Genomic DNA, 23,921 nt, shown 5'->3' with positions numbered 1-23,921 from the left:
CGTTTTTGCAGCGAGAAATGAAAACCCCTGAGCTCATCAACCAGGTTGTCGGCTGGGCTTAATTTAAAAGTCTAATCTCTTACAGATTCCTGATCCATGTCTTGGTTTTTAAAAAAAATACTCAACTGACTTGCTCACGGTTTATTTTAGACCCAGATTACTTAGGTAAAGATGTCTGTGATGCTTTTAATTTTGAGCAAAATGTTTGAATGAGCTTGAGAAGTGATTCTTGACCTTGAAAATAGTAGTCTAACAGAGTTATCTTAGCTCCACAGACACACTGTACTCATCACTGAATAGAGTTAGCTCCATCCAGGTAAACCTAGCAAAGTCCATTCCCCGATGAAGACCATGAAATGTGGGTGAAAACTTAAGATCCCGACAAACTTTTTTCACCCTGGTCATGAAAAACAACTTTAGTCCAGAACTGAATGTAACCTGTCCCAAAATCAAAATGTTCTTTCTTTACTTTATCATCATTCATAGTTGTAGTAGTACTTTCAAACTGTATTCAGCTGAGTTACTTAAGTACATTTACCATAAAATGATGTTGTCACTATTCAACGCTGCGTGTTTCCCTGAACACAGCAGAAACTCTCATGGTGTCGATGGTGAGTTTAGGGTCTTTTTTGGATTTTAACGCCTCTTACAGTACGCTGATAATAACGCAGTAATAAGAACTATAAAAGCATAAGTAAGCTAGACGTGCTCTGTTGTAGTCGGTGCTCATTCAGTTTGTCATTTGCAAAGTGATAGTTATATATAAATTCAAAAACCCATCTTGTCCCTTTTAGTTCTGTTAGCTTTCATTAGCTCACTAAGCTGTTGGCACCCTTAGCCAAAGGCACCGGACTCTGCTACCCACTACTAGCTAACAGCTAACTAGCTGTCCTCCTGTTGGTTTTAGAACCGAATAGTTGTTCACAATTTGGAAATAGGTTGCCTTGACAATGAGTTTTCTGCGTCCTTTCAGAGTTTGATGCTTTTTTAAAATTTTTCTCACTATTCACACTGAGTTGCCAGAATGTGATTGTACCTAAAGTAACAGCATGAGAAGACATGCTTTATTCAGTTTGTCATTTGTGTTAGTTGTATATAGCAGGCAAATATACAATTATTCACAAATTCCTTTCGTCCCAGGGGCATACATGGCAAGACCCCTGTTCATCCCAGACATATTTTCTCGGTCGAGTATGACCTTTTTACACTCAAATAATCAAATAATCTGTGTATCATAATACCTCATCTTATGGACTCCCTTCAACCTGTACCAGTACACTGAGGCATCATAACAGTATCATTTATCGTCTATCTTATAATTCCCAGCACTTTTCATTGTAATAGTAAGAGAATACAGTGAATTAATAAGTTGTGTCAACTGAGTGAACAATTTCCTTGAGGTGTTTGTTCATATAGGTATTTATTTCTATCTCTTTGCTGTGTATTTACAATATGAACAACCAATATTTGATCTGTGAAGATAAAGGATTCAGAGTCAGTCAAACAACTTAAAGACAAATATATTTTTTATATTTATTCAGGTTTAAATGATTAGTATTCAAAAAGAGAAGCATAAATGGTAAAAAAGACAAGAATTTGTCCTTTTTGTGTTTTTGTTCGTTTTTGTTAAATATTACACAAAATAAATAAATTTAAAGAAAAAAAACATGATAGTGTTTGACTTGCTGTTGTGTTGGTGCTTCTTGACTCAAACTCTAATCTTTCTTTCATTTTCTGCTTTTTCATCTTCCTCTTCTACCATTCTATCAGCCACCATTACATCAATACTTCTTTTCTCTTTCTTTTCCTCTTACATATTCTGTCATTTTATTTCTTCCCTGTCAAGCGGTTCACATGTACACAAATCTAGAAATGTGTTACTAATCACATTTTGGCACAGAAGTCATTTCTTTTCATATTTTCTACTGTGCCAATGTACTTGATAACTTAAAACTGAAAATAATATATACATTGTATAGCAATATATCTTATTTCTTTCTTTGAAAATAAAAATGTCTTTATTCAACAGAGATAAAATGTCCATAGGTTTCCATTCTTGTCCTCCTCAGTGCATCATCAGATCTGATTCAGATCTGTCCAATGTAGCCATCGCTGTAACTCTAATAAAGTCCGACAGCCCGCAGTCAGCAGAGCTCTCTCATGGCTGATATGTCCAAATTATCGTGGCTGTACCACAATGGGCAGGAAGTGAGTGGCTGTGTTTTTCCTCCGTGTCTTCTTCCCCCTCATTGGCTTGCCGTTGGCGTTCAGTCCCACAAACATGTGCTTCTTCTTGTTGCGCCACTCTGCTGAAGCGTAGGTGTTGTACTTGTTCTCCTCGATGCGTTCGATCAGACGACAGTCCGGACCAAAGTCCCTCTGTAGGGGAGAGACGCACATTAGTCATTCAAAAATGAATCAGGGCACTCAGTGTAAAGGCACACAATCATTATGGACAGTTATTTGAATCTCCTTACTTTACCACAATACAATAATGTGTGGCTGTACACGAGCATGAAGCTGTTTTAGACCTGAAACTATGACTCCATTAATCAGGTAGTTAATAACCTGGAACAATTTTGGTAATTAACTGTTGAAGTCACTTTCACGTTACACTCTCTAATTCCAGCTTCTGAATTTTAAAGGATTTACTGCTTTTCTCTGTGTTGTATGATAGTAAACTACATATGTTTGGGTTTTGGACTGTTGGTTGAACTACATGAGCAATCTGATGACATCTCCTTGGGCTTTAGGAAACAGACCAAACAACCAGTTATTCGGGAAAGGGTTAGAAAAATCAACAATCTAAATTAGCCATTCATTTCAGCTTTAACGGTTGGAAAAAAAAGGGTTAATTTCAAAATTTGGATGATGCTGCATGAGGTGCACTCGCACCCAAAAATGTGTCAAATGTGACTACATTTTCATTGGTCGCACCGGTGCACCTGATTTTCAGCAGGTTGGATTTTAAAAAAAGTATAAAAATGTTTTTATGACTGAAATTTGTTGTTGCGAGTGCTGTGATTTACATGAAGAAAATTTTTCTGCACCTGTCTTCCTTCATTTACATAATTTAAGAAATTAAATTATAATGTGTTCTTGGGTGGTGCACCTAGATGAGGTTTGCGCATCGGAGCAACCAGTGTAAAAAGTTCATTTGTGCTGTCTTACTAACTAAAGAGATAGGCAGGTTAGTTAATCTTCTCCCTCTTCATATGAATTCTAAGGCTTTCATTCTTCACTTTGTTACTTTTTGTTGTTGCTTATTAATAGAGAGGCAAAGCCCTGCCCCTTCCGGTGTGCCTCATGGGATCTTATTTCGGGAAAGCATTGTACAGCAATGAATGGTGAGAGACAATACATTTTCTATCCAGTTGGAATTGTACCATGTTTGTCAATTTAAAGGATAATTGTACAAGTCAAGAAAGTCGTAGTTTGTTGTAAAGATAGTAAGATAGATTTTTTTGTGAATCCACTCATTATATGTCACCAACACCAACATGACCGTCAACTCGGTACAGAAGAAGTACTAAAAAAGATTAAAATCACAACAAGTCTGGCCATATTGACAGCTGCAGTTATGTGAAAGGAGAGTTAATCAGTTTCTGTGAGTTAGCTCTACAAGGTTTTGGTTTTGGTAAATAAAAAGACAACCCCACTAATGCAACTGTTGGGTGTGTAGTCTTTCTAATTACATACTTTCAAAGACTTTAACACTTTTATAACAAACTGCGACTTTCTCAAGTTGGAAAATTATCTTCTAGATTTAAAAACATCATATGTGTAATTCACGGTCCTTTTCAAACAGGATCAACAATATTTTGTCTCTCTCCATTCACTACTGTACATATATTTTCTGGAATAAGGTCCCACCAGAAGAAGTGTGACTTGGCCTCTCTACGTTGGTCTTATGAGCCGTGTCTGAACACAGCAACGACATGTTGATTTTTTGCTTGTTGTGACAACATGAACCAAAACATGGTCAGCCATTGCTTAAGAATCTCCTGCGCAATTCCCAGAGTAATCATGACCAATTGTAAAAGCTGGACAGAAAATTCAAATGGTTGTAGTTTGTCTGTCAGCGATGGGGGTGTGGTAGAGGTGTTGGAGGGGACAGGAAGCAGAGGTTAGCAGGAGATGTGACGTCTCACAGGTTCAGGGCTCTGTGCCAACGTCGAGCATCGTGACACCATGTTTGTGGCTTACGTTACCGCAGTGACCACCCACTGGTAAATAAAGAGAAAATGATCTGAGAGAGTAACATTTGTCAGTTTACTGGAAGCTGCCCTTGTGCTTAAGGCTAACGTCGCTTAAACAGCCAGTTAACTGGATGCGGTTGATATTCACGGGCACACACACGCACACACGCACACACACACACGCATAGTATAACTCAGTCTCTCTCTCTCTGTATCTGGCCACAGCTGTTTAAATTGGTTCCAGAAGTAAAACTGAATGTTCCCAAGGCAAAAGGAGAATATTTTACAGACAAATGCTGGTGCTCGGTATTACCAAACTGTGTGTGTGTGTGTGTAAGAGAGCGTGAGCTGCCTTTCAGTTAAAACGGTAAGCAGATTTTAAAAGTCATCAGAAGTCACATCAAATTATGATAACAAATCCTAAAAAGTAATAATGCAAGTACTATTTTACTAAGTACAGTAAATCTCTTTGTTTGGATAAGAAATAACTGTTGAACATGATTAATTGTTGGCTGTATCATCCATTCTTCCTCCTTGGTTTTCTTTGAGAATTCTACACAAATTCAATCGTGTTAAAACCTAAAGACAACCATAACCTTTTGTGTCATTTACATGTATTAATCTGCTGATGTAACGAAACAATGATTTCATTTGATGACCACTGGATAAAGAAGTCACTGTGCAAAACCCATCAAGTGTAATCGAACGCCAGCCCCTCACCGCCGCGCTACTATGGCTTGTGTTGCACCGAGCAGAAGACGTCATGGGAATTCAGTTTCAGGCCATGCAACAGAATGCCTCTCTGTCTTTTTCTACCGTGTGTCATTTCATCTGTGGTGTGGCTCCAGAGAGGCACGCTGAAAGTTGGGTCTTTCAAAGTAGGAAAAAGAGAGGAAAAAGGGAGGTAGAGAATGAGATGAAGAAAAGGAGGTAGAGGGGAGAGAGAGAAGAGAGAAAACGGATGAAACAAGGGCTGCTCTCCCCAGAGGGACTGAAGCAGAATAGAGAAACTGAAGGATTGTGTTTCCTGTTTCTGAATGGAGCGGAGCACAGAGGTAGGTAGCAGAGGAGAGCTCACATTGACTGAACTGAGGTTCCTATTTCTGGAGTCTTGCAGCCTTGTCCATTGTTTTTAAAAAGCATTCAAGGAAATTCAAGCTGCAGAGACACTTGTTTTCGGGAGCAATGTGTCTCTTTTTCCAGAACTTTGATTCGTTTTGACACATCGATCGATTGACACATATTTTTAAAACACTGAACAGTCATGAGACTGCACAAGTGTTGGCCACTGAGCACCGATCAATGTGTAACAGCTACTCACCGCTCCGTATAGCTCTCCCTTCTTGTTGATTGCCAGGTAGTAGTTACTGCTGAGGCCCCTGATGGCCACCACTCCCACATCCACTGACTTGATCTCCAAAATACCTGGTGCAGCGGGGACAGAGACAAACACGTCAAAACATTTTGTGGATCATTTCCTCAGATATCTTTGCTTTCATGCACATTGTGCTTTTATTTCTGTTCTACTGACTTTCATATTTAAACACAAGATGGCAATTGCTGGGTTTGGTTGACCATCAATACAAAAACTCAGAGACAGGTGATTATAAACCAGAGGAAAGTAAAAAAAAAAAATCATCACTTTTGACAAGCTGCAAATCAGTAAATGTTTGGCAACTCTATTGTTTGCTTGGTCGACAAAATCAGCATTGCTGGAGTTGCTTTTTCATTGCTCTGTCTTTGGTCCACAAAGCTGTGTCCAACCCATAGGCAGAAATTTGTCACAGAGGTCTTTGTGAGGCATACATATACTGTAGGTGGTCATTTGAGTGATTATGGGGTCTGAAACACCACAAGAACATGTATTTTACTTCATTAATATTAGTTTAGAATGTTAAAAGGTGTATCTTGGACTACTAAATTTTCAGTCTGCATGCATTAATCTTAATTAGGGTTCTTTAATTTGCAAAATAGCTTGAATATACTGCAGGAGAAACCTGAATCATCTCAGTTCGTTCTATACAAGTGAACCCCAGTCTTGCCTCTTTTTTTCCCCACTATGTGACAGGCAGACCTCAGACCGGCCTCTTGCCCCCTGTTCATTTGCTGGTTAGCTTGTGGGCTACGTGCCCTGGGACCGAGGTGTAAGCCAGGAAAAAACATTTCTCCGTTCTATGTTTGTTTTTCTGACCAGGGGAGCTCAGGCAGGCAGGCAGGCAGGCAGGCAGGCGGGCACACGGACAGGACGGAGAGAGGCTCAGTGGCTGCCAGACTGGCAAGAGGTCAAGGCGTCCGTATCAGTTTTCAAGCCTGAACCAATTACTGGTTTAAGCTGTGGTCGCCGGCCCTTTCTTCTCTCATCCTAAAGTCAGTTACACCAAGCCGTAAAACTATCAGGGGTTTGAGAGGATTAGCTAAAGGGGCCAGTAGGAAGTGGAGCCTGGTTGTTGGAATAGTCAGAAGGATGAAGTGAGAATCGGGGACAGTACTGCATATCCAGAGTATCTCACTCCGGAGGTCTATTATTTTCTTTTTTGAGATTTTTAAGTGTCAGTAATTGAACAGTTTACTGTTTGAAAACCTTGTGCCATGCTGCATTGCTAAAAAACAAAACAAAAAAACAATCTTATCTGGCCTATAAGGAGTAGATTGGCTGGATATAATAGTAGGGTTACTGTCAAAGGCTGTACAATTTCTTTCAACGTTGCAGTAAAAGAAATTCCTGGAAGAAACGGTGACCGGTACAAGCGAGTAACAATAACAACAGTATGAGGGGTTACTGGGTTAAAGATCAAGCAGAGGACTCTCACTTTGTTCTTTAAGCTTCAAATCTCGTCTAAATCACACCTGTACTTTTACCAGATGCTCCTTTCCTGTTCTCATCCTTCCTCTCAAAACGTCCTGAGGCCCTGGTATGACTTTAGGATGTTCAGAGAGAGCATCCCCATTCAGACTGCTGTGTTTTACAGTTACAAAGCCTCACTCCTCAGTCTTAACCTTGATATGTTGATAGTGTTCTTTTCTTGGACTTTTTCTCACTCTTTTGCCCTTCAGAAATGTCTAAAAAGGGCATAAAAATTAAGTGCAATGACAAACATTTTTCTCCTGTCTGTGTTGTGTTGTTTTTTAATAGCTTTTGGCCTTGTTGCCTTTTGTTAAATGTATTTCTTGGCTGACGTAAACCAGCATTAATCCATCCCCATGGTTCCCTTATTAGGTCAATAAAAGCTTGTTAAATCTCTGAACTTCAAGAAGATTTCATAGCTCACAGTGCATCATGGTGGCTTGTTATGTTCAGTCCATTACTCACGCAGACATGTACCACAACACAACACTGATCTATCAGGTTCAAAATGTTCCCTCTCGCTGCAACACAGCTGACATTTCTGAGCTGTGAGCCGTCAAAATAAGATCTGTCTGTGCTGCGCTAAAGGCCGGTCCACCTGTTCAAACCCTTTTTGCTCTCCTCGCGTTTGATGTGGTTTGTCAAAAACCAAAGCACAGGGCGCTTTTATGGCCCTGTTACCAGTTACCAGAAGCAGCCCGTCTGCCAGAAAGTTAAAAGGCCAGGCTGCAACAAAAGGCTTAGATTGCAACAACAGAGTTTATGGTGAGGAGCAACAGCACCAGAGCTTCACACAGACCTATACATCAGGCTTTTGTAATAAACACACACACAGATGCGGTCGTGCATATACAGTACACACACATGCACAAATGGTTCAAAATCTGGTGCTAGTCCTAGTTTGCTCTTAAAACTTGACTTTTATTTAACTGTCCCCACCTTTAATTTGCCTCATTCAACACCCTCCTCCTCTAGCCCTTGGACTGCAGCCCAACATCTTAATTATGAATTTATGTTTTTAAGTGCAAAGGAAAAACAGTTTTATGACCCAATACTGAAAGCACAAACAGCACAGGGTTCACTTAATATAGAAGGCATGGACATTTTGTGCTATCAATATTTTTTAAAGACTCTCACCAAGGGCGCACACCTGTGTGTAACAGGGCAACACTACAACTTTCATAAAAACAAGCCAAAAGGGGATCTATGCCAGACAAATCCAGACCGTAACACTAACGGAGCTGCAAGTGCAAATAAACACAACCTGGCCTTCTAACAGTGAGAAACTGTTCGTTAACCACTTCATAAAGACCACTAACATGTTTAATAGGCTTTGTAGCCAAAACTAAACTCCAATGAGACCAGCCTGTTCAATCCATAAACATGAACGGAAATCTGCCTCGTAAAGGACCAGTGTGAAAGTTTTGGGGCAACTAGCGGTGAGGGTGCAGTTTGCAACCAACTGAACACCCCTCACCTCACCCTCCCCCACGGATACTGCTAAAAATAATCTGTGGAACAGCCCCCACTCCCCCTGTAGATATAAAAGGCTCATTTAAGGTAACAGAAACACAATTCTTAGTTTCAGGTGATTAGACACCAATGAAAACAGAAATATGAATATTATATTCCATTTTGGCCATTTTTTTTTTTGGAATTAAGCCCTGTTGGAATTGAACAGACACACACAACCACATACAGAGCAACATGCTCACACAATCACAAATGGGGACACACCCACGGGAATACACACATAAATGCAGACCTCCCCTCGACCCCCGCCTTGCCCCCTTCTGAAAACCCCTTCAGTGTAACTCCAGGTGAACCTAAAGGTTAAGGGAGGTTATGAAAATGTTTCCACTGTTTATCCAGGAGATTTTTTTGAACATTATCCCGCGGTCGTTGACAATTTGACCTCAACACGGTGGCCAGCTGTGAGAAGGTCTACTGCGTGCCTCTAGCTCGAAAAGGTCTCGCCCTGCATTGTGAAATTTTGTCACTTGCGGTCTAGTTTGTGTCATGAACTCCCCTCAGTGAGAAGAATGGAAATGTTTTGGTTCTTTTATTCTGCGTCCAATACGCCGATATTTGGATGAACTCAGCGGCTGAATTCTCTCTTTTTAGATGTGAGATATAAATGTGACATCCAAGAAAAAGAATTTTCATGAGGCAAATGTGGCGCTATCTAATATCTGATTTGCATTAGTTGAGGTCTAAACACGGAGATCATTTTTCTCTTCAAAACTATGGCAACAAAGTAACTGACGATTTCTCATATTCAATGTGACATGAGACTTTACATCCATTCAACCACCAGAGAGACTAAAGAAAAGAAATTCCATGCCAGTAAATAATATAAAGTAATCAAAAGAAGAATAGAGGAAATAAAAAATGGACCACCATTGTGCTTAAATCTGATATAATTGAAAATATACTATTCAGCTGGATTTGGCCATATAGATACAAAAAACAAAGAGCGAAATTGCATGCAAACAAGTTTTCTTGGCTGCTGCGGCATTTCCACAAACCTGTGGTTTTAACAGGATTAAATTATTTCCTTTGCATTATTTGTTTTTGGAGTTTGGTTGGATATTTCCGGCTCTTTGCGAAGTCTGAGGGAGAACAAACACTCCTCGTTTGTGCAGTCTGCTCGGTGAGTGATGGTGAAGATATTGGGTTGGAGTGGAAACTGCTGTATATTATGTGTTTTGAGGAGCGTTGAGGTATTGGTTTAGAGTGATGTGGTTGACAACAGTATCATCCTGTGCTAAGTGGCCACATCAAAGCGACTGTTTAGACTGAAGCTGAGAAAACAGAGGCCTGTTTCTGATTTTGATTTTTTTGCAAACAGAATTTTTGGTAAACTGATTTTTTTTTTTCTTACAATATTTGTTTTGCTCGTATAAGGTTTCTGGTTATAAATCATATCAAACAGATATGGTGTGCTACAATGAATGGGTTTCTCTCATGTATTTTTTTCATTAGTGAGATTGTTCTATTTGACCTGCATAATGCCCCCATAATGGTTTTATTTCCTCCCCTGACAAGATCACTCACATCACCGACTCTCTTGTCTAACAGAAATAGCCCAAACCGCACACATTCAAGCTGTGTGTGATTTTAAAACTGGCCGAGGTACAGAAAGAAAAACAAACTCAGATTATTAAAAAAATCAAACAAAAGGGATCACCTGAGCGAAATCCCCTCGTCTTAAAATAGCAGCGCTCCGGACAACAGATAGCGTTAAGTTTCTCGTCTGCGTTGCTCATCATTCCAACCCGACTAATTCGAGATCACTTTACCGGGCGCAGCGAGACCGCAGCGAGTTATGTCACACAGGTTTAGGAGCAGCCCGGAGGAAACTAAAAGAAATTCACAGTGATGTTAATGGTGATTTGATCGAGAGGAGAAAAAAAACCTTGTGATTCCTTTAACACAGTTGACTTTGTAACATGATAAAGTGTCAAAGCTGCCAGTTTCTGTCAAAACATTTCACAGGCCTGACACGGCAGGAGTTATGTTTTCAGGCAAAGTGCTGTGACGGTCGTCTGCATTTCACACATTTTTCATTTACAGTTCAGCTGCCAGTGCGATGTTGCCCAACTGTTGTGGTTGGAGTTGTTGGCGGTGGACTTTCAGCTTTAGAAAAACTTGTTATTTTACACCACAAATATTATGCACGGACATGCACAGATGATGATTCAGTTTGTCACATGAATCTTTGTCTCTGTATCAGTTTCAGTGCATTTATGTTCGCGCACACACACACACACACACACACACACACACACACACACACACACACACACACACACACACACACACATAGGGTAATTAGCTGGCATTCCTGCTCTGTTCAAACGACCAGGCTGTCCAGATGCCTCTCTGGACTTTCAGCTCTACCTTTGATGACTCCATTAAGAGCCTCACTTTCATGCAATGTGTGTGTAGCAGGGTTAGGGGTGAGTGTGGAGGAGCAGTAACATGAGGTGTGAGCATGTGTGCGTATTCGGTGGGGGGGCTTTTCCTGAAGCACGTGGTGTCTATATGGCAGCAGCCCTGGATGTTATCTGTCACAGATGCTATTCTTCACCTCCCACTGCTTTACTGGCCATGAATTCTGCCTGTTCACGTGCACCAGAAAACGCCAAAATGACACTATGAGTTTAAGACTTCCAGTGCATTTTTCAGCATAGTTGCTGATAGAGAGGCTCTGAAAGAAATTAAGGCTCATTATTTTTGGTTTTGTTGATGGCTTTGGCTGCAAACAATAATTATTTATATTGCAAGCAGTCCAAATGGCAAGAATATTCAATTTACGCTGATTTATAAAAGGGAGGAAAGCAATCCTCTGCAACTGAAGACAGTTATCCGCTTGAATAACGTCTTAAAGATAAGATAATAGCTTCTGATTAATATTCTTTTTATGTCTGTTTATCGCTAAACTGTGTAATCTGCTATTGTTTTCAGCTCTAAGAAACTAGGTTTCTTTCAGTTATTTTCGACTGGATATAAAGTTTACATGCATCAGAAAGTTGTTCTGTTTCCTGCTACAAGAGGTCACTGTTCATCCCAGTTTAAAAGGCCAACTCAAGGACTGCTTAGAATTAGCTTTATTTCCACATTATTTTACATTAATACTAGACCAAAGTGAAACTGGCTCAGAGTTTGCTGATATTACACAATGTCACGACATTAACAAAAGTGACCTGCTGACATGGCAAATGCTGCAATTTCCTGTTCTTAACTGTAGATGATACTAACAATTTCCCCATCACCTCGCTTAGGATGAGTTAAAACTGAGCTGAATGGGCAAGATGTGTGCATTCATACAGTAAATACTGTATCTCTCCTTACTGATGGTATGAACTCTGTGGGCTTGTAAATCATCAGAAATACTTCAGGAGTACTCACGGATGTATCCAAACTTCCACACAACCTTCAGATAAGTGTATCTCTAAAGTACACGTTCCTCATTTGCCAGATTTGTACACGGAGATGATGATTCACACCAAATTTTAATGGTTGTTTAGAAATCTGTGTAATCATTGAAATCTATGTCCAAGAATCTCTTGCTGTTCCTCTCTCTTCCTCTCCCTCTCTTCAGGATATTTGTGATTTTACTCTGCAAGAATCCTCCACAAAACATAAACAATGAAAAAGGCCCTCCATCAAAACAAAGATATCCAACTTTAAGATCCCTTGCGGACGATAATTGACTCTTGATGTTTGGAGCCATTTTCTCTTCAGAGAGCCGACGCGCTCCAAAGCAGCAGAAGATCTTACAGCAACATGATTTGGTGCTGAAAGACTTTTGTTTAAGGTGGTGCCTGACTGGTGGGGTTTGTGGCAGGGACTCCCTTGGTCTGCCTACAGAAATCTGGCTCTTATTTCAGCCTCGTTGTAGCTGACACTTTAATGGACAGGGGAGTGAATTGATGGCAAAATATCAAGCGGCGATGATAGGAAGTATGTAAACAGTGATGGAAAAATGAGACGGATCCTGTCATTGTCCTCGGTGACTCTTGGCAAAAACACGGAGCTTTCAAAAGTAGAAAAACTACACTTTAACAATGTAAAATATCTTAACCAATATCTTGATGGGAAACTATGGGAGAGTTTTTCTGATCATTGTCAGCACTTTTCTACCAGAGCATGAACACATACACACATGCTCTATAAATACCCTGTTCTGGGGCAATGGGGTCATAGGGCACTTGTACATCTGGACCTCTGGACCTTTACATTCATTCCTGTGACAAAGGTGCATTAAAGGTAGATGTTTTTATTTCATCTGACGATGCAACCCCTTGGACATGAATGGGAAATGACTTGGCTTTTTAAAAATCTAATATCTTCTATGAAATTATTGTCTTTCTTTAAGGCTGCTCCTAACGATTATTTCAATTTTCACTTATTTATGGATTAAGTGGATTGGATTAGTTTTTCAGTCTATAAAATATCAGAAAAATGGTGGAAAATGTTTACCAGTGCTTCCCAAAGCCCAAGATGAAGTCTTCAAATGTCTTGTTTTGTCCACTACCCACAGATTTTCAGTTAACTGTCATAAAGGTGTAAAGAAACTAGAGAGTATTTACATTTAAGAAGCTGAAATCAGAGAATTCCCTTTTTTTCTTTAAAGTGGATCTATTGTGCTTTTTCAGTTTTTCCTTTATGTAAGTGTTTTATATACAGTAGGTTCTTATACACCTGAAAATGAGCTTATGTCTCCCTGTCTAAAAAAAATTGCAAATGGATTAATTGATTATCAAAATAGTTGCGATTAATTCAATAATTGATAACTAATCAATCAATTATTACAGCTTTATTGCATTTGACTAAAACATTCAATTTTAGTAACCTTTAGCATTCAGCGCTGCACATCTTCAAACAGAAAATCTTTTGCGCAACAGCTTATGAAAGTTTTTTCAAAGTCTCCGATTATGTCTAATTTTTTAAAGCAGGTACATGCAGCTGTGCTTACTCCCTCACAGACTGTGTACCGTCTGTTTTTCAGACTATGACAGCCTGATTCCTGTTAACAAAACTAGACACTTCAGGCTCAAGGCATCAAAGATTACGCAATAACTAAACTTCCAGTCAATACCAGTAAATGTCCTGTTAATCCATCTTTCTGCAAAGTTTACAAGATGTTATCAATGTGCTGGCTTGGTTTCATTTTCTATTAAATAATGGACGAGGCACAACTGTCAGTTATCGTGTAGTGACATTGTTCTTGCGTAAGATAACAATCAATATTACGTAATGCATCAACTGGACATTGACAGTGTTTTGCTCTGTAGTTTCCAGTAAAGGAGTCATGAATCAGAAATGACCTGATTTGATCCAGACTTTCAATATTAGCAAAACATCACCATGAAGAGTGCCATATGCCAAAAAAAAGTATTTGTTGGTCCTTGTAAGACCCTGACTAATTTCACTCATTAACTTGAATGTTTTCCCATAATTTTTGTTTACAACCTCTCAGGAGAACTTCCTATTTGTTTCAACCACAAGCAAAATTAATGTAGTTGGAGGGAGGATCAGAGGGAGCGTGCAGGTAGTATATGTTTATTGTATCTTTTCAGAGTACAGCTGAATGTAATTGTCGGAGGGGTGCTGGATGATAGGGTCAGCATTTCCTGAACAAGCTCACGCGGTGACGCTTGCACACCGCTTTTATTTACGGCTGTTGGGGAGAAGAAGCCCATGAAGATGTCAGAGTAGCTTTGAATGAGAAGCAACACTGACACTAACCCCTGGTGCATCCAATGCCTCCTCATAACTCTCTTTTATAGGCCACACTGTTACCTTTTCCCACGAGAACCCTAAACACGCTCATCAAGCAGAGAGCAGAGGCAGCCGAGTGAAGACATAAAAAAACAGAAAAAGACTGGGACAAATTTCAAGGAGACGTTACAAATATTCAAGAGGCCCGAGCACTTGTTACATTTTAGTTTTGTGTGAACTTTGCTGAGTCATTCGAGGTTTATGGATGCAGAGGAGAAAGAAAGAAAAAAAAAGCTTTGAAAATCTTGTTCAAATGTTTCTGAAACACAAGTTTGTCCAGCATTCCACATGTTTTAAATGAGACCGATTAGTCTTGGTGGATTTAACTTTTTAGTTAAATGGAGTGTAGCTGTAAAAATCTCCAGTTAACAAGTAACTACTGTATTATTGAGTCATAATCGTTCAATTTTCTCAGTAAAAGTAGAAAAATCTTCCAGTGCAGTAAAATAATTGTAAAATTTCCAAGACAGCTCAACTTGTTTCATGAATTTTCCTTCGTTCTAGAGCAGTTCTCTGCCTACAAAAATGTATTGAAACAAGTTGATTTGTGTCGGAAAACATGGTAACAGCAATGACTAATTTTTTTCTCTGGTTTAAGAGCTTATATTAAAGGTCTAGTGTGCAGGATTGAGTGGCATCTAGTGGTGAGGTTGTAGACTGCAACCAACTTAATAACCCTCATCACACCATTCCCTACTGTGGTTGTTGAAAAGACCCCCTCTAGAGCCTGTGTCTGGTTTGTCCATTCTGGGCAACATGGCGGACTCAGCCAAAGAGGACCCACTCCCTCTGTAGATATATATGGCTCAGTCGAAGGTAACCAAAACACAACAATTCTTTTTCAGGTGAATTAATGAATAATCATTAAATTTCTGCTCTTTATATCCCCCTAAATCCTACACAGTGGACCTGTAAGCAGGGATGCAACTAAAGACTATTTTCATTATCGATTATTGTGCATATTACTTTCACAAATGTGAGAAATGCTCATCTCAAGGTGACATCTTTTGTCAAACCAACAGTCCAAAACCCAAATACTCCCATAGACTTATTAGACTTATTTATTATCATAAATGACAAAGAAAAGAAGCAAATCCTCACATTTAAGAAGCTAAAACCAGCAACTGTTTGATTTTTTTCTTGAGACTCAATATTACACAAAAATTACTCTGTAAGATGGAGAATATGAACTCTGAAAGGATATGTTTGATACAAAGGTACCATTGAAAATGTTTTAAAATCTTCCACAGCAAAATAATTCATCTGAATTTAGAAGTCTGTACCCCCTCCTGTTATACACATAACCGACAGTGGCAGAGTAACAGAACAGCTAAAAGTGATGCACTACGTGTAGCACTGACCTTTCCATTAATAAAGCTTCCTGACTGGGGTCAATGGGTGGAGGTCAAACCAGTGGGGGCAGACCTGTGTAATTACCCTGGACATGGAAAACCTGCACTAAATCAGAATAATGTCCAGTGTATTAGACTCTCCATAAATTGCGGAGCATTAGATTAATACATGTCAGTGGGTGTTTTGTCAACTGTGATTAATGTTAGCAATAAGTTTGTGTGGCAGCTTTTACAATCTGTGTGGCCGCAGCCAGAATCAAAGCACCGACTGTGGTCAAGTTGGCACCATTCGATGCTAATTGAGCTGCGCACGACCACAAGACTGCGGTCCAACTGCAAACACATGTCCATTTGTTGTATTGCTTTATCCGTTTGTTTGTAAACAAGATGTGACAGTGGGCCAACGACATCGAGGGAAGAGAACAAGGCCTCCTCTGTGGCTTACGGTCAGTGGCAGGATCAATGCTAATCACATGACAGGATTCACATACTCAAACCAGGAGTGCCGTATTTGGAAGTTCCTTATGAGGTGAGATGGGATAGATGGGCGCTGATCACGAGTAGACAAACACTGACATGCATCAGTGAGCACACACTCACAATACACGCCCTGAGTGATGTACTGGCCTCTGCTGTGACAAGATGATTAGAAAGAGGAGGAGAGCCTCGACCCCAGAGCTGGAGCTGAAACTTCTTCATCACCTCTGACACCATCTAATGATGCTCATTTGCAATCTGACCTCCTGAACATTACCAGACTACTAGAGCATGTTAGCAACACTAACAACTTCCCCCTCACTAGTTCTCAGTACGATGCTTCCCTTAACTGGCACTATGTAGTTTTGCAGAGGATATTCCAACTCAGAATTTTAATATTTTTTTAAAATTATTTTTCCATGACTGAATAAACCAGCTGTTTTCAGACGAAAATAAGGTTTGAACTGTTTGATGCTAGAAAGGTGGTAGGGTCCGCCAAATATAAACAAAGTAAAACCATATGAAATTGTTTATTCAGTTTAGTCAGTCATGTAGATGAACAGAGTTTGTTTATTTAGTTTGTTGAGACATTTAAAAAAAATCAGCCAAGGAAGATTTTTCTCTTCTGATTAAAATTTCTGCCCCAAAACTACATAGTGCACCTTTAAGGAGTCATCCATTTTTTGACAAAATAACTCAGCTTTTAGATATGCAACACTTGCGCTTTAGTACACTGTGCACATTTTATGATATGGTATCCTACATTTAGAGGATTTTTTGCAAGCTAGCTTAGCGTTATCTTAAAAGAGCCACAATGTTTTTAATGAGCACATAAAGGCCAGAAACCTGCATCAGAGAACTAATTTGTCCAAGCAGTTGTTTTCACTTCCATCAGCTCTAAAACTGCACAGTGTAAATGAGAAAAAATAAGGAAAAGGGGGAGTGAAAACATGATGTCTAGCATGTCAAATACCACATCCATGTCCTCAGTTAGTGGAGGAGAATTTAATTGTGTTCAAGTGTGTTTGGTTAGGTTTGAAGGGTACAATTTGTTCTCTCCTGATTTGAAAGCGGACGCAGAATAGTAGGAGGTGGTGCTTGAGCATGCAAGCTTGTGCACTGATACAGATACAAATACTGTCAATGCACAAGCACCTAAACATATGATAGTGTGCAGAAACACACACTTCACCCAAATCTCTCGAGTTGACCACCATCATCTCGTCTTTTATTCTGAAACATGTCAAACATCTGCACTTGCTATCAGCTACATACTTGATGAAATGCCGACTAAATAATGCTGCCAAGATAAAATACGACCTGAAAGCTTTGGCCTTCGTGGCCAACTCCTCATATTCAAGATGTTTTTTCTCCTTTTAAAAGTTCTTAACTATTTCTCACCACAACAAAGTGGCAGGAGCTGTTGAAATTGATGGCCTGTGCCTCTAATACCATGACCTGATGCCATTATAGTTAGTGACACGTTGCACCTTAATGGTCGAGCTCTTTATGTGCATGTGTGTAAAAGTGTAGGTGTGTGTGTATGTCAGAGAGGACTGCAGGCGAGGGGAGGGAGGAAGAGACGCTAATTGAAATTCCTTCAGCCATGTCTGGCAGAGCCCTGGTGTCTGAGTGGCACACACACACATGCACACACATATAGTCACACTGGCCCTGGCCCTAATAAAAGTGGGCTTTGCCATATGGAGGCCATGTGCAAGACCGGCCTCTCTGTGCTCCAAAGTGTGTGTGTGCTCTTAGCAGGAGAGGCTTGTACAGCACCGCAGACCAACAGACAGATGCATACAAACCTATGACATGTGTATGAAGGAGTGATAAAAACCCATTTATGAAGTTTACAATCCCAGACACACACATTTTGACATGCTGCGACTGATTCACACACATACAGTAGGCGTAATGCGGTGAGAGCCTGTTGAATAATCTTTAAGACAGCGGCTCGTGTTTTGGACGTCGCTGGTCTAATTCAGCGAACTGGTAGGGAAATTATGGGCAGGTAAACGTGGGAGTAATGTTCTGTTCTCCCTCAACAACTACTGTCAATGTGCCCTCAGGGCGATGCAGCTATTCTGAGCTGAAGCAGTCCAGGAGAACTTCCAGATGTATTTAACTAGAAGATAAAGATGTGGAGTCCAGAATGATAACAGCTGATTTTCTGTTCTGGATCAGTCATAAATGATTCTGATTACTGTTACAAGTCTTTAAAAGTATTTATATTTGCTAAAGAACAGATTGAGGATTGAGGTCTGCATACTACTTTTAAGTAATCTTCAGTCCTGTTATCTTGCATTGTAGTCTTTCCTTCCTCAAAAACTGCAGTTAAGATACCTGCAGGAGTTTCTCAGTGCCCCACAGTGGACGACTAAGAGCTGAGTGAAAGAGAGTGACTGTGTAAATGTGAGGCTGAGTGGTGCTGACAAAAGACCATGTGTGCGCAGTGACCCTATTCAGAATAAATAAAGGTTAAAATCATATTTCAGATGCACTACCAGAAAAAGGAGCAGGAATCGCATGCTTATTACTTTACATCTAAGCCCGTATAACCTCATACTTAGCATATGCCCGCCACCATTGGGTGCAGCACAATGAAAGCAAGCAGTAAGTGTACTTGTCATTCTCTCCAGGCGTTTGGTAATAGCTGTGTTTTAGATATTTCCCTCAAAGAAGAAGAACTTTCTCTGGGCAGTTTCTAATTGGTTCCAGTGGATCATCTCTCTTTTTTATCTTCCTGGCTTACTCATTTTGTTTTTCCTCTCCCTCCCACTGTCATGCTCTCCCTCTCCCAACTCTCTGTAGTCTGGCAAAATATGCCCGCCTGTGCACATGGTGCAAAGGGCTGGAAATCACACAGCTCTCTTATTTGTTCTTTTGCCCAGTCACCTGTCTTAATGTGCACAGCTGCTGAAGTGTGGAAAAACAGGAATCTCTTACACAAGACGCAGTGGGAGAAAATGATCGCATCCTTTGCCTTTGTGTTCTCTTTTTCAGGTATAAAAAACCTGAAATAGAAGCAAACTTCACTTTGCATCCGTTTTTAGTGAAACTAAGATGTCAAAGACGATAAAAAATGACTCAATATCCAGTAAAAGCTTAGGAGATTCCCAGATTTCTTGCTATTTCCATGTTTAAATGCTGCTTCAATTGTAAAAAACAAACGAACAGTGAAATGCATTCAATAATGTAACAAAGTCGACTTACTGTATGGATCGTCCTCGCTTTTGGTGCCATTAACTTTTCCTTTCTTGTCGATGCGAAGGAAGAATTTCTGGTAGGAGAACAGTTTCCTCCTGCGCACATCTCCTTGCAGATGGTTGTAGCTGCTCCGCACGTGGCGCCCGACGACCGTTGCCGACGACGAAGACACATTGGTCGCCCGTGGCAACCTCGCAGAGGATGCATGCAGCGGTGGGGGTGATGAGGAGGGTGGCGGGCTTGAGATGAAGATGTCAAGAGGAGTCCCTCCTGGCACATTGCGGTCCTTTTCAGAGTCTGACGATGAAGACGAAGCGGAGAGTGGCGAGGACGTGGAGGGTCCGAGCAGGAGAAGCAGGAGCAGGAAGGTGAGGGAGAGGAGAAGTGAAGGAGGTCTGCAGCAGGGGCAGGAGGAGAACCAGGCGACCGGTGCACCTTGTGTCACTGTCCATCTACACATGGTAGTGGAGCTGGGAGAGCTGTGGAGGTGCTCAGGGGCTGGGGCATGCTGAGCGGGGTACAGAGAGAAGGAACGAGAGTGGGAGAAGTTCCCCCTGACTGACTGACTACACCTCCTCTGACCCCCAACCTCACTGGGACTGTAGGTGTTAAAACCTGCGGAGTGACTCGGGTGACGGTGGTAGCAGATGTAGCGTAATATTGATGGTGACGGTGGTGGCGATGCAGCTGCTGGTGGTGGCGAAACCTGCAGTGACTCTTCTGTCGTCCCCTGTGCTGTTTATTCCTCAGCAGCGCCGCAGGAATGCGTCAACATCCATAACTCAGATCACCTCACAACGGGAACAACTGGGGGGGGGGGGCTCGCCTCAAAGACCTCTCCCCACCTCCACCCTCTCCTCCCAAGACAGCCGCTCTTTGCTTCTGGTTGCTCTCACACACACACACTCAATTTTTTTAAGTTTGAATGTACACCTAATCTAAAGATAAAAACGCAAATTTAAAATCTACTACTCATACACACACATGCATGTCCCAAACCATTTATCTTCTCCAGTCCAGGGAGGTGGATAACGGGAAGGCGGAGGAGGTCTGGATTAAAGATGCCAAACTGCTTAGTACAAAAAGAATAAATAAAAACAAGAAGTCAAAAAAGTATTAATGCTGCTTCTCATAAAATGTCCTGAGAAATCCAGAAAAAGCCAGGCCACAAAAAGAGTCACAGAATCCAGACTTTCTTCTTTTCTCTCTTTGTTTCTCCTGGTTTTGTCGGAGCTGGTTTGAAGTTACTTGAGTGTGTAACTCAGCCCGGGAGCTCTCGTCTTTCTCCCCTCTCTCTTGTTGTGCGTCTTGTCAGTGAGCCGGGCTCCCCTATCTGTCCTCTGTCCTTGCCTCTCGGAGTCTGAGCGCCCGAGCAGTGCGTTGCCTCTCTTCTTTCCTCCTGTGTGTGGCTCCCTCTCCTTTGGCCCCCTCCCTCTTTCCTTTGCCTCTCCCTCTCTCCTATCTCTATCAGCCGTGCTCTCTCTGGTTATCTGGAGTTTCTCTGAGGTGACTGAATCTTGTCTTTCCTTTCACCTTATTTATCTGCTGCAGTTCCCCAGATGTCATCTCTTAGTGTAATTGGATGTCTATGAAAACCACTTGGCTTTTGAAGAGCTGTGCGCATTTATGTGTGCGTGCATGTGTGCCTGCACATGTACATGTGTGTTTGTGTGTGTGTGTGTGTGTGTGTGCGCGCAGGGGGGATCTGTCCCACCCCGTTTTCTTTCCCTCCCTCTCCCTCTCCCCCTTTTCTCTGTCTCCTCCCCTTCCCAGACAAAACCACCAGTTGAGCAGAGCAGGTCAGAAAGAAGGAAAGAAAACCTTTCCTTCATATCTCTCCTTTTGCGTTGTTTTAAACTCCATCTTTCGTATATTTCTGTTCTCTTGAGTAGCACTGGGAATTGTTTGAAATGTTAAATACTAGTACTATATGTGGATTTTGGTACTCAGTACCAATATAGTGCTGTTTTAGGGCTGTGGCCAACAATTATTTTCATTAACTTTTATTTTCGCAAAGATTTGCAAGTTCCCAGAGCTCAACGTGATGTCTTCAGATTGCTTCTTTTGTCCAAAACAACAGTCCAAGACTCTTCATTAACTATCATAAATGACTTAGAATAGCAAAAACTTCCGGATATTGATTTTAAGAACCTTGAACCGGCAAATGTTTGTTTGGGGGGGAGGGGGGTATTTTTTCATGAAAATGTGCTTATTTTTGATTATCAAAATCATCTTTCTATCAATTAATTGTTGCAGCTCTACTTTTTAATTCACTTAATTGAGATGAGAACACGTCTTTCTGCAAAACACTTTTTTCATTCAGTAAAAGAAGCCAAAGTTCTAAAATGTTAAATGTTGCAATAACTACAACAGTCTGAAACTGGCAAAATTTAATTATGTGAAGAAGAGAGTAAGTAAATAAGATTTTGGTATTTTTAGACTCCTTTCGGTCAGTTCCAAAATAATATTGAACTTAAATTCCCAGTTCATAACAAGGTGCATATTGTAAACTCTACTAGTTTACTGTTAGGTAGTGATTCCTTGTGACTAAAGCTGCACGGTTAATAAATAGTTAGCAAAATCTCTCAATAGCGCAGAAGTTAAAATTTTTTGGATACAGATATTATATGTAACAAAACAACATTGTAATGAAGTACTGTAGGGCTACAGATTTGCCCTGTCCTACAAATCTTGTTTAATTTTATTTTTTTTAAAGTCACGTCATAGTGATTTTGATAGTTATTTCAGTGAAAATGAAAATTGTGATGCAAAAATGATCTCTGATTGATTTTGATTTTTTTTGTCATATCATGCATCCCTACTTGGGACATGAATAACATAAACATCATCAACTTAAATAAATAAAAGATGGAGCATAGCGTTCATGCAGGCAGAGCACTGATGTCGTGCCTGCATTAGCTGATTGGCTTCAACTGCTTCATTCATGCCGACTAGCAGACTTGTTGCATCAAATTATGTTACATAGTGGTGCTGTCATTATACCCTGACACTCAACACCATTAACCTCTCCTCTTCACTGACATTAAAATGAATGTATGTGTTTATGAAGAGGGGGCATGTTCACTAGGGGTGGGAATCACAGAGTACCTCACGATACAATACTGTAGAGACACGTAGGGCACAAATACGATGGTATTACCATACAGCGATTCTGCAATACTTGATACGCTGAAAATCATGTATGATACATTACATCTGTGCAACTGAGGAGCCTAATTCCTGTCTTTTTTGCCTTTTCAGGGGTAGTTTATGTATAAGTTCACAGCATTGTGGTGTCTGTTTCACAGGATTTCACAAGGGAAATGAAACAATGCACAAGAAATTGCATGATGACAGCTTGTCCATGTCCCCATGTGTCATCATTCCAATGTAAAATAGCCTTAAATTGGCAAAAGGCTCAACGGCCAGAAAGCAGAACAGTTCTGTAGTTAAAGTATTTAAAGGAAGGATACAGCTATGTGTCACTGAAGTCTTTTCAATCTGTGTAACTCCACACTGTCGACATTTTCCCTAGTGAGTTTCTTCTTTTTAACCATGAACCAGTTAACTGTTAAGTAAGATAAGTTGCCACAAGGAGTCATGAAGTAGTGATTCAGTAGTGACTGAGCAACTTTGAATACAATTATCAATATTTGGCGCCAGTGTATTGCTAACACATCGCAAGTGGAAGCAACACAATATGTTGTCTGTTCGAAGAGATGCTCATTAGTAAAATGACCTCATGTAGAGTTTATGACGGAGTTTAAAATCCTACGAAATTCTCCGCCCTCCATGACGCGTAATAGCCTATATGCCTGATAATGGCCATGGCCACAGATCAGTTCTGAGCCGAGTTCCCCCTCAGCTGTTTTGACAGATACTATCAAGTGATTTCTTTACTTTGGAGCTTAATCTTAAGATAAACATCTCTCTGTGTTCGGATGAAAGAAGTTGTACATTACGTGTGTTGCTGCATTTCACCTTTCAAGAATCCAGGTCTACTGTCTGGTTTCAGCATTGTTTAATTTCCTTTTCACATTGTCAGACAACAGCCATATCTCCGCCCCTGCCTCTGCTCTCCTCTCCTCATCTCTCATGAGTTTCTCTGTTATTTTCTGGACCTACTAACTCCTGCCCAGAGTATGAAGCAGATAGATCTTAGTTAGCACGTGTTTCTTACTTAATTTCATCCCTAATTGTGACAAGAGCATCAATGATCAGTTAAATAATCGATTAGTCCATCAAAAGAAAATTAATCTGCCAACAATTTTGATCATCAGTTATCTTTCAAGCAAAATTATTAAACATTTGCTTCTTAAATGTGAGGATTAGCTGCTTGTCTTTGTTATTTATGACAGATACAGACTCTTGGTTTTAGACTGTTGGTTGGACAACAGCAACAATTTGAAGATGTGACTCTGGGCTCTGGAAAATTGTGATGAGCATTTTTCGCAATTTCTTGACATTTGAGACTAGATGATTAATCAATTAATTGTTTAATCGTGAAAGATAATGAAAATAATTATTATTTGCAGCCCTATCAAA

The 23,921-nt window shown here is 40.4% G+C and overlaps 1 protein-coding gene and 1 long non-coding RNA gene across 5 annotated transcripts in view; one reads left to right on the top strand and one right to left on the bottom strand.

Annotated features, from left to right (window-relative positions):
* Positions 1-23,921, top strand: part of LOC311275411 — a 110,654-nt gene that overhangs the window by 47,560 nt on the left and 39,173 nt on the right. The window contains exon 3 of one of the 4 annotated variants that reach the window (XR_014624868.1): positions 6,394-7,425. The exons of the other annotated variants lie outside the window; for them this stretch is intronic. This is a non-coding gene — a long non-coding RNA (uncharacterized lncRNA). Of the gene's footprint in view, positions 1-6,393; positions 7,426-23,921 lie in introns of those variants that run through there. 4 annotated transcript variants of the gene reach the window in all.
* fgf10a (fibroblast growth factor 10a) lies at positions 1,469-20,105 on the bottom strand. The gene is made up of 3 exons (XM_084383940.1): positions 19,383-20,105; positions 5,521-5,624; positions 1,469-2,379 (listed from the first exon to the last, which is right to left on the bottom strand). Exons 1-3 carry the CDS (start codon positions 19,834-19,836, stop codon positions 2,179-2,181), a joined length of 759 nt encoding a protein of 252 aa, XP_084240066.1. The 5' UTR covers positions 19,837-20,105; the 3' UTR covers positions 1,469-2,178.

This window comes from Pagrus pagrus (assembly GCF_965226575.1).
Source record: "Pagrus pagrus genome assembly, chromosome: 19".
In the NCBI taxonomy this organism is placed as follows: Eukaryota; Metazoa; Chordata; class Actinopteri; order Spariformes; family Sparidae; genus Pagrus; species Pagrus pagrus.
This window is presented reverse-complemented; position numbering and strand designations above follow the sequence as displayed.